At 37.0% G+C, this 15669-nt stretch overlaps 1 protein-coding gene across 9 annotated transcripts in view; it reads right to left on the bottom strand.

Annotated features, from left to right (window-relative positions):
- Positions 1-4814: 4814 nt before the first annotated feature.
- The window catches only part of IQCB1 (IQ motif containing B1), a 59520-nt gene continuing 48665 nt past the window's right edge, over positions 4815-15669 (bottom strand). For all 9 annotated transcript variants that reach the window (XM_084991046.1, XM_084991045.1, XM_084991047.1 and 6 more), the window contains 3 exons: positions 9062-9193; positions 6731-6887; positions 4815-5390 (listed from right to left, as the gene is read on the bottom strand). In XM_084991046.1, coding sequence (XP_084847172.1) covers positions 5161-5390; positions 6731-6887; positions 9062-9193 — 519 coding nt within the window. In that variant the 3' untranslated portion in view covers positions 4815-5160. The remainder of the gene's footprint in view (positions 5391-6730; positions 6888-9061; positions 9194-15669) is intronic.

Raw genomic sequence — 15669 nt, 5'->3', positions numbered from 1 at the left:
CTTTCTCTGCACTGTATCTAGGGCAATTTTCATATACCTAGCTTTTAATTCTTTTTGGCTGTCTTTAATCAAATGATTAAACCATGTACTGAGTTTTTATTTCAATGACTATGTTACCATTCTACAGAACTTAATTGGTTATTTTAAAATGTTTTTTAGTATTCCATTTAGACTTGTGTTGGAGTCTGGGCTATAGCCCTTTGCTTAATTTTTCATGGCTGTCCTACAAACAATAAAATGGTATATCTAAAAAAACAAAACCAAAAAACAAAACAAAACAAAACAAAAAAACAAAATAAAAACAAACAAAAAACCCCAAAGAGGTCTCAGAACTATTCCCTACAGAAAGAAGTCTATGAACAACATATTGGAAATTATTGTTTTACACTGTAGACTCTTTAAGGGAAAACATAGACTTTTTTTTAATTACATTGCTTTTTTGTTAATCGAATTTGAGACTCATTACTCCAACTGCAACATGCAGATGTACAACTCTCCAAATATTTTTTTAGTCTCACAGACATTAGGTATGCGTCAGTTAACTTTTGCCCACAGAACACAGGCTCTTCAGTTCATCCTCTATTTGGCTGACAAAGAAACTATAGAACTTCTCTTCAAGGAACACAGTGAAGAGGTGAAGTAGAATGTTTACAATTTTATTAAGAAATAGGAAACATATTTTTTGGATTATAACTTTTGAGCTCTTTAATTCATAAGAGTGCTTTAGAATGGCAGTGTAAATATAGTTCGGTTACTGTGAATGTCTTTGACACTTTGGCAAAGAAGTAGGCCTTTGAGAACATGGTATTTCCTTCCTTTCTTTGAGACAGTTACAAACTCAGGTGAACACATTTAGAAGTCAGAGGTAGATATTTAAAAACAAACTGGCCTAGGAGTTCCCTTGTGGCAGTGGGTTAAGGATCCAGTGATGTCACTACAGCATCTCTAGTCTCTGCTGTGGTATGGGTTCGATCCTTGCCCTGGGAACTTCTACATGCTGAGGGTACTGACAAAAACAAACAAAATCCTCGACTAATACTTCCCTATAGTTGCTTTTATTTTAAATGTAAATGTGACCTGTGAGAATGATTCCTATAAATGTTTTTGTCTTCTAGATCTTATTTTTATTTATTTTTTATTTTTTATTTTTTTTTTTGCTATTTCTTGGGCTGCTCCCTTGGCATATGGAGATTCCCAGGCTAGGGGTCTAATCGGAGCTGTAGCCACCAGTCTACGCCAGAGCTACAGCAACGCGGGATCCGAGCCGCGTCTGCAACCTACACCACAGCTCAGGGCAATGCCAGATCGTTAACCCACTGAGCAAGGCCAGGGACCGAACCCGCAACCTCATGGTTCCTAGTTGGATTCGTTAATCACTGCGCCATGACAGGAACTCCTAGGTCTTATTTTAAATGTATAACTTTTCTGGCATCGTTTGAGACTTTACATATCCCCATTACATGTACAAATTATTTTGCAACAGCCTAAATAAATGTTTGAGACTATGAAAAAGCACAGCCATGAATCTATGATATATACACTGAATCATCCAAATGGTAGAGTTTCCATTTTCTCAGATGCTGTTGTCTTCAGACAGACACCTGGCATTACTCAAATTCCTTTATGAAATATTTATTTCTTCATACAGCTTTGAGTTACTGTCTAATGACCTTTCACTTCACCCTGCAGGACTCTCTAGAGCATTTCTTGCAGGGCGGGTCTGGTGATCATCAGCTCCCTCAGCTTTTGTTTTTCTGTGAATGTCTTCATTTCCCTCACACTCTTGAAAGATAGTTTTGTCAGATATAGGATTCTTGGCTGACAGTTTTGATTTGTTATTTTCTTTTAGCACCTTCAGTACATAGGCTCACTGCCTTCTGGCCTCTAAATTTTCTGACGACAAATCTCCTGATATTGAGAATCCCTTGTATGTGACAAGTCACTTCTCTTTTTCTGCTTTTGAGATTCTCTTTGACAATTAACTTTTAAATTGATTACAAATAAGAAAAAAATTTTACATTTTCTTTCATTTTTACAATTTCCCTCACTTTTTTTTTTTTTTTTTTTTTTTTTTTGGTCTTTTTGCCATTTTCTTGGGCCGCTCTCGCAGCATATGGAGGTTCCCAGGCTAGGGGTTGAATCGGAGCCTTAACCACCGGCCTACACCAGAGCCACAGCAACTCGGGATCCAAGCCACATCTGCAACCTACACCACAGCTCACGGCAATGCCAGATCCTTAACCCACTGAGCAAGGCCAGGTATCGAACCCGCAGCCTCATGGTTCCTAGTCAGATTTGTTAACTACTGAGCCACGATGGGAACTCCTCCCTCACTTCTTGTATAGATCTAATTTCTATCTTGTATCCTGTTTCTTCTGTCTAAAAAATCTTTAGTTTTTTCTTTATGATCAGCTTTGTTTTTCTGGAAAAAATATATTTCCTTCATTTTTTGAAAGATATCATTGCTGTTTATGGAATTCTAAAGATGCCATTTCCATTGTCTCAGAGATATCTGCAACCCCATGTTCAGTGCAGCATTTTTTCACAATAGTCAACATATGGAAACAACCTAAGTGTTAATGGATCTTTGGATAAAGAATATGTAAGAAAATATAAATATATAATATTATTTGGTCACAAGAAAGAAATCCTCCATTTGTGACAACGAGGATATTATGCTAATTGAAATAAATCAGAGAAAAATTGTATGATTTCACTTATATGTAGAATCTTAAAAAAAAATAAAAGGTCAAACTCAAAAACAGGAGGCAGAATGGTGGTTACCAAGGGCTGAGAGGTAAGGGAAATGGGATGCTAGTCAAAGAGCACAAACTTTCAACTATAAGATGAATAAAGTCTTTAAAAATTAATCATTAAAATTCAGTAGCAATTATCGCATTTGGATTCTTTTTTGTCATAATTTGAAAATGACCTAAATGGATATGGATATTCCTAAAATGAAAAACATCATGTAGAGTAGCTTTCCTACAGAATTTCTATTAACCACAGAAATTTCTATTTCTAGGTACTCTATAGGTTTATAAACATGAAATGTTAAGAATTGTGTTTCTATTATACCCACTCTGGTACATTTTTCTCTATAGAAAATAAGCTTTGATGTGAACAAGTCCTCAAAATTAAATTATGACAAATTGTTGATTAAATATTGATAAAATAATTTTTTCATGTCATGTATTTTTCATTTATCTGAGTAATACTGAATTGCTATATTGTAAACATAACAGCATTTTAAGTCAGAAGGTAATACGACATTAAGGCAGAAATTTAAACAAAAAAATGGGAGTTCCCATTGTGGTGCAGCAGAAACAAATCCGACTAGGAACCGTGAGGTTGCAGGTTCTATCCCTGGCCTCACTCAGTGGGTTAAGGATTTGGCATTGCCACGAGCTGTGGTGTAGGTCACAGACGTGGCTCGGATCCCGTGTTACTGTGGCTGTGGTGTAAGCTGGCAGCTGTAACTCCGATTGGACCCCTATCCTGGGAACCTCCATATGCCATGGGTGCAGCCCTCACAGCAAAACAAACAAACAAACAAACAAATAAATAGATAAAACTAAAAAAATTACATTGCAGTATTGCAGGGAGATTGAGTTGAACCAGTTGGGAGCTAAGCTGGGTTTGGTTTTTTTTTTTTATCTTTAATGCGCTATAGTCTTCAAACTCCTCTAATTTTTAGCTGGTGTTTTTTTATGTTTAGAGTGGGATCTGGAAGGCTTGAAGGTTTTTGTGTTCCTGCTCCACCTCCAGTTTCAGCCATCCCTATACACTTTTGCCACAAAGAGGGCATCTCTCTCCATACACCATCCTTTACCTCAGCAGTACACTACCGTTGCTTATTACTTGGTGCTAGGCTTGCTGTTGGTACTTGGGTGGTCTGTTTTCCCAATCTAGCCTGAATCTTAGGCCACGTTTCTTCTTCCTAGGATTGGAGGTAGGGCTTTCCCCAGGTTCCTACCCTTCTACCCCAGGCAGGGCAGTCAAACTACCTCATATTTGTGGTTGGTCTTTAACAGGAAAATTTCCTTTCATTAGCAGCATTAGCAGCCGTCTGCTTTATATTGGCAGGATTTCTGGGCCCAAGGTAATTTCCCCCTCCACTCTCAGGAGAGAGAGTTTTTGTTTCTATCCATCCCTCAGCAATACTGTTTCTCTACTTGTGTCTGGGGCTACAATGTTTCCTATCCCCATGGCCCCTACACACAGACAGCTAGGTTTTGTTTCTATTCCTTCCTCACATGCAGTAAAATTTCATCTGAACTTTGGCAGTAAGAGGGCTTGCTGCCCTACTCTAGCAGCTTAAGGCTTTTAAGAGAAGGGTTTGGGAAAGCAGGTGAGGCTTTGTTACAAACACAAATTGAGGAGGCTTCTTGCATTAAAATACAGTTAAAAGATAAACAGGGAAATCAGAAATTATTAGGTTGGAACTGAATAATTACATAGGTACCTAAAATCATAAGAGAAATTAAGCATTGTATTTAGCTGTGAGATTCCTAGGAGATAAAACTAAAATGGAAATAGTGGGTTATGCAGTTCTCATAATTTAATAGAAAGAATGTAATTTTATCTGGAAAAATTTTTCTTGTATTGAATATTAGGAGGATTTTTTTTAATGTAGTTCCTTTTAAAAATAAAATGAGTTCAAACACTGTTTTGTAGAAAAGTTAAATGTCCTTCAATTGACCATTTATTGTCCTCACCTTAATAAAAGCCAAGAGCAATTTAATATTTCCTATATTAAAAGAAAAACAGAAATTCTAAATAATAAATGTGAAAAATTGAAGTAATGCTGACAATTTTTTCAGAACAATTGTTGAAAATATTTATTTAGAAAACACCTTTAGTTGGAAAATAGAGAAACAACAATAACAAAATAACACATTTCATATAAGCAGAGGAATACCATGTGAGTTTAGTTCCACAATAAAAGCCACACCAATTTGTGTGGACAAGGAAGGAGGCATGGAGAAAAGAAAAAGAGAACTGAGAGAGAGGTAGAAGGTAATTCTTTGCTTACTGCTTTGAGTCTTGTGTGGAGAGGAAACTCTGGAAAACCATGAGTTAGGACAGCACTGGCAGGTCAGAGGAAGAACCAACATAATCTATTGAAAGGGAGTTTTGTGTCATTCCTCCAGTAACTCCTTAAGGAGGTTTGGTTCCACCAATGAATAAAGTTCCTAATTCTACACTAAGTTCATCCTTTGGGACATCAATCTCATCTTCTGCTTCTTCCCCAAGCTTCTTCCACCAGGGTGCTTGTATATGCTTAAGGGTGGTGAGATGTGCCTGCTTGGCCTTGGCTGCCACAGGCCTAGATCTGCTTACAAAGAGCTCAGGTTCTTTTCCTTCTGCTTCCTTCAGACTTGGTGCTTCTGCAGTAAACAGAAAATAAACATGTGAGTGGAAGAGTTCTGTACAAAACAAATAGGAACTTGGAAACTACAGAGTTGGAACTCTGCAATAGAAGGCAGGAACAAGGTCCCAACTCTGAATCAATTATCATTGCTAGCTGTAGATAGCATGTGGCTATTCACAAGTTGTAGCCCCTGTCATTCTGTGTTTAAAAGGAAAGGATGAAAAAAAGGAGGTACATTTTTTTTTTGACAGTTTATTTAAAATAAAAAGAACCTTTTCTTTTTTTTTTTTTTTGTCTGTAACCTCAGCATATGAAAGTTCCCAGGCAAGAGATCAAATCTGAGCTATAGCTGTGACCTATATCACACCTGTGGCAACACTGAATTGTTTATCCCACCCTACTAAACTGAGAATTGATCCTGCACCTCAGCAGCAACCCCAACCCCAGCTGCTGTAGAGACAATACCAGATCCTTAACCCACTGCTCCAGAGTGGGAACTCCAGGAACTTTCAAAACAATAGCAGAAAGAGACCTTACAGACAAGAAGCTCAGTTATAGCCACCTATCCTTTCGAAAACACAAAATTTCTAAGTAATAGTAATAAACAGAGGACCCTGGCCCTTTTTGCTCCACAAATACTAAAAGTGTTTCAGAGGCCAACTGAAACACTGGCTTCAGGGATGGAATCTCTCATTAAATGTCGTGAGAAGCAGATGAATTAATTTTTGTGAAAACACTTCATTAAAAATATAAAACGGCACTGTAACTACTGTCATTATCTACTTTTAAAATGTGATCAGGAATTCCTGTTGTGGCTCAGTGGTAACAAACTTGACTAGTGTCCATGAGGACTTAGTTTGATCCCTGGCCCTGTTCAGTGGGTTAAGGATCTGGCATTGCCATGAGCTTTGATGTAGGTCGCAGGCATGGCTTGGATTCCGAGCTGCTGTGGCTGTGGTGTATGCCAGCAGCTACAGCTCTGATCAGACCCCTGGCCTGGGAACTTCCATATGTTGCAGGTGTGGCCCTAAAAAAAAATATAAAATATGATCAAAAAGCTTTTTAGACTATATAATGGAGTTCAGCTAGTAGAGCTCGGCATCTTTAAAATGAATAACTTTGAGATGATACATATGAAGTATACAATTGCAAGGCTGTGGAAGCAGTCAAAAAGGTCACCGGATATGAATCATTTGAAAACATTGTGTGCTGATGTGATCTAGAAGTAGAAATTTTTGAGGACAGGAGATGGGCTAATAGACCACTGAATGGTATTTTTTTTCTGAAATTTTTTGATGTTATAGAATCTTGCAGAGGCTGCTCCTTGTAGGAAACAAAAATAGAATAAGCACATACTCAACAACTGTTCAATGTTGGTGCTGATCTGAGCCATCAGGGCCTCCCTGTGCTGCTGGGATCTCTCTTCCAGAGCCCTGCCCATGAAGTAGTGTTGCAGGCGTTCTTGTGCTTGGGAATGGAGCTCCTTGCTGGTTATATCTGATATCTGAGAGCCCTGGAAAAAGAGGACCAAAAAAACTGCCACATGAAGGACACATAAATCAAAGTATGTTTCACCCTAACCACTTAGTCTAAGTTTCAGAATACTTAGCTGTCTCTCATCATTGAATGTTATAGTTGTTATCTATTTTGTTCTCTTGAACAAGCATTAGATAGCCTCCTAAAAGCAGCTTTAAATGAAAATGCAGGTGGGCAAGTTTCTTTTTGCTATATTCCCAGACACCTCATTGCCTCTTACAGTGTGATATTTTGGGAGAAAAGATAAGATTGAGAAATCAGTGAAAATTACAAATGGTTTTGGTAAAGACACTGGCCTGGAAGAGGATTAACAAGACTAATCCTTTTGTTCTGGACCCCACCTGATAGACTCCTTTACTTCTAATCCTATCCCCACTGCTAAACTTATCTAAGCCACAATGTTATAACAGCTTCTAATTTCACCAGGCAGCAATCAAAGGACCATATTCTTTTAGCTAATCATCTACTTTATTTTTAACTGCACCTGCCACATGTGGAAATTCCTGCGCCAGGGATCGAACCTTTGCTGTAGTTGCAACCAGTGCCACAGCTGCAGCAACACTGGATCCTTAACCCACTGCACCACATAGGAACTTCCCTAGTCAGCTACTTTAAAGGGATCTTAAATAACTAGTTTGGACAAGAATGAAATAATCTTAACTTTGAAACTAATAAAGCTTCTGATAACACATCTCTCCCAAGTATTCCAGCTCCTGGATCTTGAAGTAAGGTGGTTCCAGCTAACACCTTACTTTTCAGTCACAGAATTTAAATGACTGTTCTAGAATGTGGCTAAAGCAGCACTTTTTTTTTTTAAACAGAAGAATGCATCAGAATCACACACACAACACATTAAAAAAACAGAGATAAGGTTCATTTGTGCCAAAAAACAAACTCACAAACATGGAGAATGGACTTGTGGTTGCCGAGGGGAAGGAGGAGGGAGTGGGAGGGACAGGGAGTTTGGGCTTAATAGATGCAAACAATTACATTTAGAATGGTTAAACAATGAGGTCCTACTGTACAGCATAGAGGACTATATCCAATTTCCTGGGATATACCATGATGGAAAATAATATTTAAAAATGTATGTATATGTATGACTGAGTCACTTCACTGTACAGCAGAAATTGACACATTATAAATCAACTATACTTTAATAAAAATTTTTTTAGAAAAAATAGAGATCAAAAACCTAAAACCTAAGAGCTAAAACTACAAAACTCTTAGAAGAAAAGACAGAAGAAAAGCCTCACGACATTAGATTTGGCAATGATTTCTTAAATATGACATTGAAGGCACAGGCAGCAAAAGAGAAATTAGACAAACTACACTACATCAAAATTCAAAAGCTTTGTTCAAAGGATACTATCGAGAAAGTAAAAGGCCCACAGAATGGAATACAAATATTTGCAAATCATACATCTAATAAGGGATTAATACACAACACAAAAACAATCTGATTAAAAAAAAAAAGGGGGGAATTCCCATCATGGTGCAGTGGAAACAAATCCTACTAGGAAACCTACGAGGTCGCAGGTTTGATTGCTGGCCTTGTCCAGTGGGTTAAGGATCTGGCGTGGCTGTGAGCTGTGGTGTAGGTCACAGACATGGCTTGGATCTGGTGTTGCTGTGGCTCTGGCATAGGCCAGCAGCTGTAGCTCTGACTAGATCCCTAGCCTAGGAACCTCCAAATGCCGCAGGTGTGGGCACAAAAGGAAAAAAAAAAAATGGGCTAAGGCCTTGAACAGACATTTCTCTAGAAAAAAAAAATATACAAATAGCCAATAAAAACATGAAAAGATGCTCAAAATCACTAATTACTAGAGAACGCAAATTCAAATCACAATACCACTTCCATGAGGATGTGAAAACAACAAATGTTAGTGAGGATGGAGACAGGGTCTTACTGATGCAGTATGGAAAATAACTGACTTGAAGTGAAGTCTACTTTATTACTGACTATTCCTCTATATGGTCCATATAATTATAAAAGACTCCAAATCCAGTGACTCTGGAGAAAACTTAAAGCAACTACATTACCTCATATCAACAATAAATGTACATATACAACTGAGACACTTCTTTGTTGATGAATATCACAAACTGCTATAATGTAACACTGGTACCATGGCACAGAAGGCTACATACTGGATGTCTTCTGACATAGTCATCCACTTGTTGCTGTAGTTCAACTCTGCGTACATCAGTGAGTTCTCTGAGTCCTTGCCAAGGAGCAAACAGTTTCTTTTTCTTACGGCACTTTGCTAGGAATTTAAGTGCCTGGGGGGAAAAAAAAAGGCTTGTGATTTTTTTCTTCCCTAATAGAACCATTTACTTTCTTCCTACAACAATATATTGTAGTGACAACACTATAACAATTTTTATATTTTAGTGTGAATGGGGAGAGAGATGGGATTGTGACAGGGGTGACAAAGGACAATAAATTTATAATTACATTCTACAGTGTTTTAATATTTTACAGGATATATTCATGTATTATTTGTACAGAAGGCAATAAAGAGAAAAAACTGGAAATCAGCTTTGGATTCTAGTCTTAATTCTAGTCCTTTAAAAACTAAGATTTGAGCAAGTCACTGGAGCTCTATAGGACAGGTTCTATGTCTACAGAAAACAGAGATCCCAATTCTACCTAGCCAAAAGACTGTAAAGATCAAAGAGATAGTGTATAAGAAAAAGCTTGGTAAAAAGTGTGCTTTCTCATGTCCTTCAGAATGAACTGCCAATAAAAGAAGAAATCTTATAACAAGCAATATTTGGACACAGATTTGAAATTATTACGACTGATTTTTTTCACTCTTCTCACTTCTTTGTAGTTTTTATTTTCATCAAAGTTATATATTCACATTGCTTAAGCCAATGGTTAGCAAATTATAGCTCACAGGTCAAATCCAGCCCATATGTATTTCTGAGTAGCCTGAGAACTTACGACTGTTTTTTTACATTTCATATGATTACAAAATTCAAAAGGAAAATAATCATTTCATGAAGTGTAAAAATTATGTAAAATTCAAATTCAGTGTCTATAAATAATGTTTATTGAAACACAGTCATGTTCATTTGTTTACACACTGTATATTGCTTCCTTTGTGCTACAACTGCAAAGTTAAAGTTGCAAAAGACTGCATCATCTGCAAAATCTAAAATATTTTACTCAATGCTTTCCAAAAAGTTTATTAAACTCTATTGTTTAAGAGGTTATTTAAACTAGATTATAGAAACTCAATTGTTTAAAGTGTCAGTTTTTTTTATTACTCAATGAATTTATTACATTTATAGTTGTACAATGATCATCACAATCCAATTTTATAGGATTTCCATCCCACACCCCCAGCACATTCTCCCACCCCCCAAACTGTCTCCTTTGGAAACCATAAGTTTTTCAAAGTCTGTGAGTCAGTATCTGTTCTGCAAAGAAGTTCATTCTGTCCTTTTTTCAGATTCCACATGTCATTGAAAGCATTTGATGATGGTGTCTCATTGTCTGCCTGACTTCACTTTGCATGATAATTTCTAGGTCCATGTTGCTAAAAATATTCCGAGTAATATTCCATTGTGTATATGTACCACATCTTCTTTATGAACTCCTATCCTTTAATGCGTCAGTTTTTTTTTTGTCTTTTTGCTATTTCTTGGGCCGCTCCCTGAGCATATGGAGGTTCCCAGGCTAGGGGTCGAATCGGAGCTGTAGCCACTGGCCTATACCAGAGCCACAGCAATGCAGGATCCGAGCCGAGTCTGCAACCTACACCACAGCTCGCGGCAACGCGGGATCGTTAACCCACTGAGCAAGGGCAGGGACCGAAGCCCGCAACCTCATGGTTTCTAGTCGGATTCGTTAACCACTGCGCCACGACAGGAACTCCGAGTGTCAGTTTTAAAAATTAGCAAAAAAACCTAGTTCTCTGCCCACTTATCCTGTTCCCGCCACCAAAGACAACAATAATTCTTTCAGGTTTGCCTTCTGGTGTTTATCTCCATCTACTTTTCCGTAATTTTCTTCAGTAACAGGTATTGTCTATTGACTCTCTTGTATGAATGGTAAGGATTTAACTTCTTCATTGATTGCAGCCCCACATACTTTACATATCTCAAAATATCCAACATTATTAAATCATAATCCTAGTTAAATCACTGTTCAATGTTTATATTATAATGCCTACTACATAAAGGCTATTCATTTTTTGACCATATAGTATGCAATGAGTACTTTTCTTCCTTGCATATTTTTATTTTCACTGGAATTAATAATTCTGTTGTTTTCCTGTGCTTAGTTTTCTATGTATTTATCACAGATTATATATCACAAGCTCTGCCTAATTGTCAGTACATTAAAACACATCAGGCATTCTATCAAACTTATTTTCTTGGACACACATTTTCTGCAGCTTTTGAAAAATCTGAAGTGATTGTTCTCTATGCTTGGTGCACAGCTGTCTACCTGAGATCTGTGTTCACCATCATTTTGGTGACTCCATTTCAACTTTCTTTTATATTTCCTGGATTCTATGTTGTCTTCTTTCTTCAGTTATTCCTTTGTTTCAGAGACTTTGTGATGCATAAAAATGTCTTTAGTCTATTTTTACCTTTAATTGATGGTTTGGTTGGATATAGAATTCTACTTGGAAATCATTTTCCCTCAAATATGTGTCAGCCTTACTCCAATACCTTTTAGCTTCCAATGATGCTATTGAGGAATACTTTTATCCCTAATGCATTTCACAGTAATGCACAATAAAAGTGAATGTGTTTCTGTCATTGTATTGGACATTTAGTCAGTCCTTTTAAACTAAAACTCATGATACTCAGTTTTGGGAAATCTTACATTATTTGATTTCCTCTCATCAACATTTTTATTCTGTTTCAAAGTTAAGGATATTTGATCTAACTGGTTCACTTTTCTTTTTGCCCTGCTTTCTAGATTTCCTAAGACTTTTTTCCTAGTCGTTTTATTATGTCTTTCATTATTTTTTGTTAAATTTTATTCTATTTGTTCCCCGTTATATAGCATCTTGGTTTTGTTTCATGTATTAGTTTATCTTTGAAAAAACAGTGAATTTTAAAAGTTTTCTTATCCCTGAAATATTTCTTTTTTTTTTGTTTTTGGCTTTTTGTCTTTTCAGGGCCACACCCACAGCATATTGAGTTTCCCAGGATAGGGGTCCAATCAGAGCTGTAGCTGCCAGCCTACGCCACAGCCACAGCAATGTGGGATCTGAGCTGCGTCTGTGACCTACACCATAGCTCACGGCAACGCTGGGTCCTTAACCCACTGAGCAAGACCAGGGATCGAACCCATGTCATCATGGATACTAGTCGGGTTTGTTAACTGCTGAGCCATGACAGGAACTCCATTATCCCTGAAATATTTCTATTTCTACCAAGTAGTTTTGTTAGTGGCCTTAGCTTCCCTCAGATGTCCAGTGATATTTTCAGCTGATATTTTAAGAGTATTTATTTTAGTTATTTATTTAAGAGCTGATATTTTAAGAGTAGTCACTAAAAAGCTGTTTACAAATACCAAGCAGGTGGTTAAGGTTTATCTACTATGTTCTATTTTTCTTTCTTCTCTTTTCTTTTTTTTTTTTTTCTTTTTCTTTTTTTTTTTTTTTTGGCTTCACCCATGGCATGCAAAAGTTCTGGGGCCAGGGATCGAATCCATGCCACACCTCTGACCCAAGCCATGGTAGTGACAATAAGAGTCTGGATTCTTAACCTGCTGTGCCACTAGAGAACTCCTACTATGTTCTTCTTTAACAGCTACTGAACTTGGCTGTTTCTTTGGGGGTACCCCATTGTGAGTATATTTACAACTGTTTATTGGGGGGCTGTTCGGATTTCCTAAAGAAAATGCTTTCAACCTATTTTTTATAGGATATATGCCACCAGGACAGTTCTGTGAGAACTGAGAAGAAAAAAGGGGCTGGAGGGCTTAACATTCAGTGCATAAAACTTCCTTAACACCTCTGTTTTTAATACGGTACTCGAGCCTTCAACCGTGCTTGCATTCTCCTGTTGAGAGATTTTCTTTTCTTCTATTTTTCCCTTTTCTGATTTTTCTTCCTAGCTTCTCTTATCTTTCCTTTACCTCCTGCTTTTACTACCAAGCTATGCTTATGATGCTATGCTAGGAACTTCAGAGTAATGGTTTCAGAGCAGAGGAATTTCTGTTCAGAAAAGTCCACCTTGACATCTCTGTCTTTGTCAAGAATGACCTCATTCTTTGTCATTCAGGACTCTCTGAAATTGCATTTGTCTCCCAATATTGATGTATTTTCTCAAATGCCAATGGTTTGTTCCAGTAAGTGCTTCCGTGGTTAGCATTTAATGGATACGTATATTAGTGCTATCATACTTTTCTGCTGTAATCAAGTAGCAAGAAAGAATTAGCCATCATTTTGGATCTGGAGAGCAAGACATCAGCAAACATCACCTTCCTTCTGAGTTTCTTGAGATGATAAAGAAAGAAAAGAAAATCCTGGAGCATTAACAGGGAAAAGCAGCTAATGCTTCAAGTTTAATTCAAACGCTATATATCACTATAGAGAACTCTAATTTGTCTACATAACTAAAGATGTGTATTTTGAAATTAACAAGTTTACATGGGGTTTTGTCTATTTTTATCTGAGAAAAAATGCCCCTCTTTTTGCACAAAGGGAGGAAGAGAAGGTAAATAATAGCTCTGTCCTTTCTCTGCCAAGGACACTAATAACCAGTTCCTCCTGAAGGATAAGTTCAATGAAATTTTATTCCTACTTCCTTCTGTGAAACCAATAAATTATTATTTCCTTTTCTTTCTTATCAAGCTCATTTGCAGTGCTAACAGAAATATAAAGTCAGTCAAGCATATAATTTTAAAATTTTCAGGAGGCACAGTAAAAGCTGAAAAGAAGCAGGTGAAATTAATATTTTGCATATACTGAGTTACAGAAGCATGACTCATTATATGTAAAAGCATTTCAACATGTAATCAAAATGAAAAATTAATGTGACATTTTACACTCTTTTTTCCTCCATACCAAGTATTCAAAATATGGTGAGACTTTTACACTTACAACACATCTCAATTTGGACTGGCTATGTGTTAAATACTTAATAGCTCTATGTAGTTAGTGGCTACTGTATTAGACAGTGCAAATCTTTAGTGTATCTTAGAAATGGATGTTTCAATATGTGGCAAAATGTGTCCTTTGCTGACCATTACCTTGTTTTAATTTTCTCTACTTTCCTTTTTTCTTCCTTCTCTGTACTTGGTCATTTTTCTTTTTCCTCTTTGAAAGTAATCCTCTTCTTTCCTTGTCTATTTTTGATTATCTCTGCTTTGACTTCACTGTTATTTTTGGTAGTGAGCTCTAAAGACTATAAATATGACCTTGACCCCATCCATTTTTGTTCTTATTTCAGTGGAGACTCACATTCTCTTTTTTAGGTGGGGAAAAGTATGAAGATGTAACCATTTTTTTGGAGGAAAGTATGAAGGAGATGTAACCATTTTTTTTCCCCTCTTATGCCAAAGGAAAGTGTGAAAGCCAAGATAACTTTGCCTTTTTAGCCCTCAGGTATCTTCCTAAGATGACCCTTGCTTCTCACTCCAAGGAATGGTAAACACTCACTTTAATGGACATCTCACTTTAAAGTAGAGGCCCCTTTGACAAAGTATTGGACTTACCTACATCAGGCGAGGTAGGTAGTAAGTCATCTTAATAAGGGCCCAATTGATTCTTTGACAGGGAAGAGTTTAAAAAGGAGATAGCCATGAAGTAAAGGTATTAGAAAGGACCCAAAGTTTCCTCCTTTTGCCATCAGTTTTCAACTCTCACATCCATGGCTTAATCCTTATATGGCTTTGTTTAGCAGACGGTAAGCAGCAGGTGTGATTCAGTGATAGTTCAGAACTGTTTGTTACAGATATGGCCTGAAATCCCCAGGAGGGCCTGAAGAGGAAGGAGGCAGCAGACATCTCTTCTTATTTCCCTAGTATTTACCCTACTTTGTTTTTTGAATGGTCTTAAAAAAATCTTTGTAAAAGGTTAATCAACAAAGAGACTGCTCAAAAAACTGGAACTAACCTAAGTTTAATTGTAATGGATTTGAAAATTAAATGCTATATGACCTGATATCCTAATATGAAAGTTAATCATGTATAAGTAAATAAGTAGATATTAGGAAAACTGGTCATTAAATGAAATACAGTCTTGTGCTATGCTTTTCCAAGGCTATAAAATATTATTATGCTTTAGAAAAATCCCAGGGAAATTATCATCTAAAAACACCATTTTATAATTTAGGAACTGTAATGATATAGTAGTATTTAATATATTATCTGTGCATTAAAAACACAGATATGAGATATGAGATATAAAAACACATATCAGGGAGTTCCCATCGTGGCTTAGTGTTTAACGAATCTGACAAGGAACTATGAGGTTGCGGGTTCAATCCCTGGCCTTGCTCAGTGGGTTAAGGATCTGGCGTTGCCACGAGCTGTGGTATAGGTCACAGACGCGGCTCAGATCCAGTGTTGCTGTGGCTGTGGCACAGGCTGGCGGCTACAGCTCCAATTAGACCCCTAGCCTGGGAACCTCCATATGCCATGGGTGCAGCCCTAGAAAAGACAAATAAATAAATAAATAAATAAATTTTAAAAAGTATCAGATATGATATACTGCACTTGCATAGGACTTTGTAATTGACAAAATACTTTCCCATAAATTAGGTTATCTGATCCACATAACAAG

Source organism: Sus scrofa, chromosome 13 (assembly GCF_054392235.1).
Source record: "Sus scrofa isolate SSC_HxYL_T2T_F1_AM1 chromosome 13, Sscrofa_HxYL_maternal_Yorkshire_Landrace_v2.0, whole genome shotgun sequence".
Lineage (NCBI taxonomy): Eukaryota > Metazoa > Chordata > Mammalia > Artiodactyla > Suidae > Sus > Sus scrofa.
Note: the sequence above shows the minus strand (reverse complement) of the source record. Positions and strands in the feature narration are given on the sequence as shown.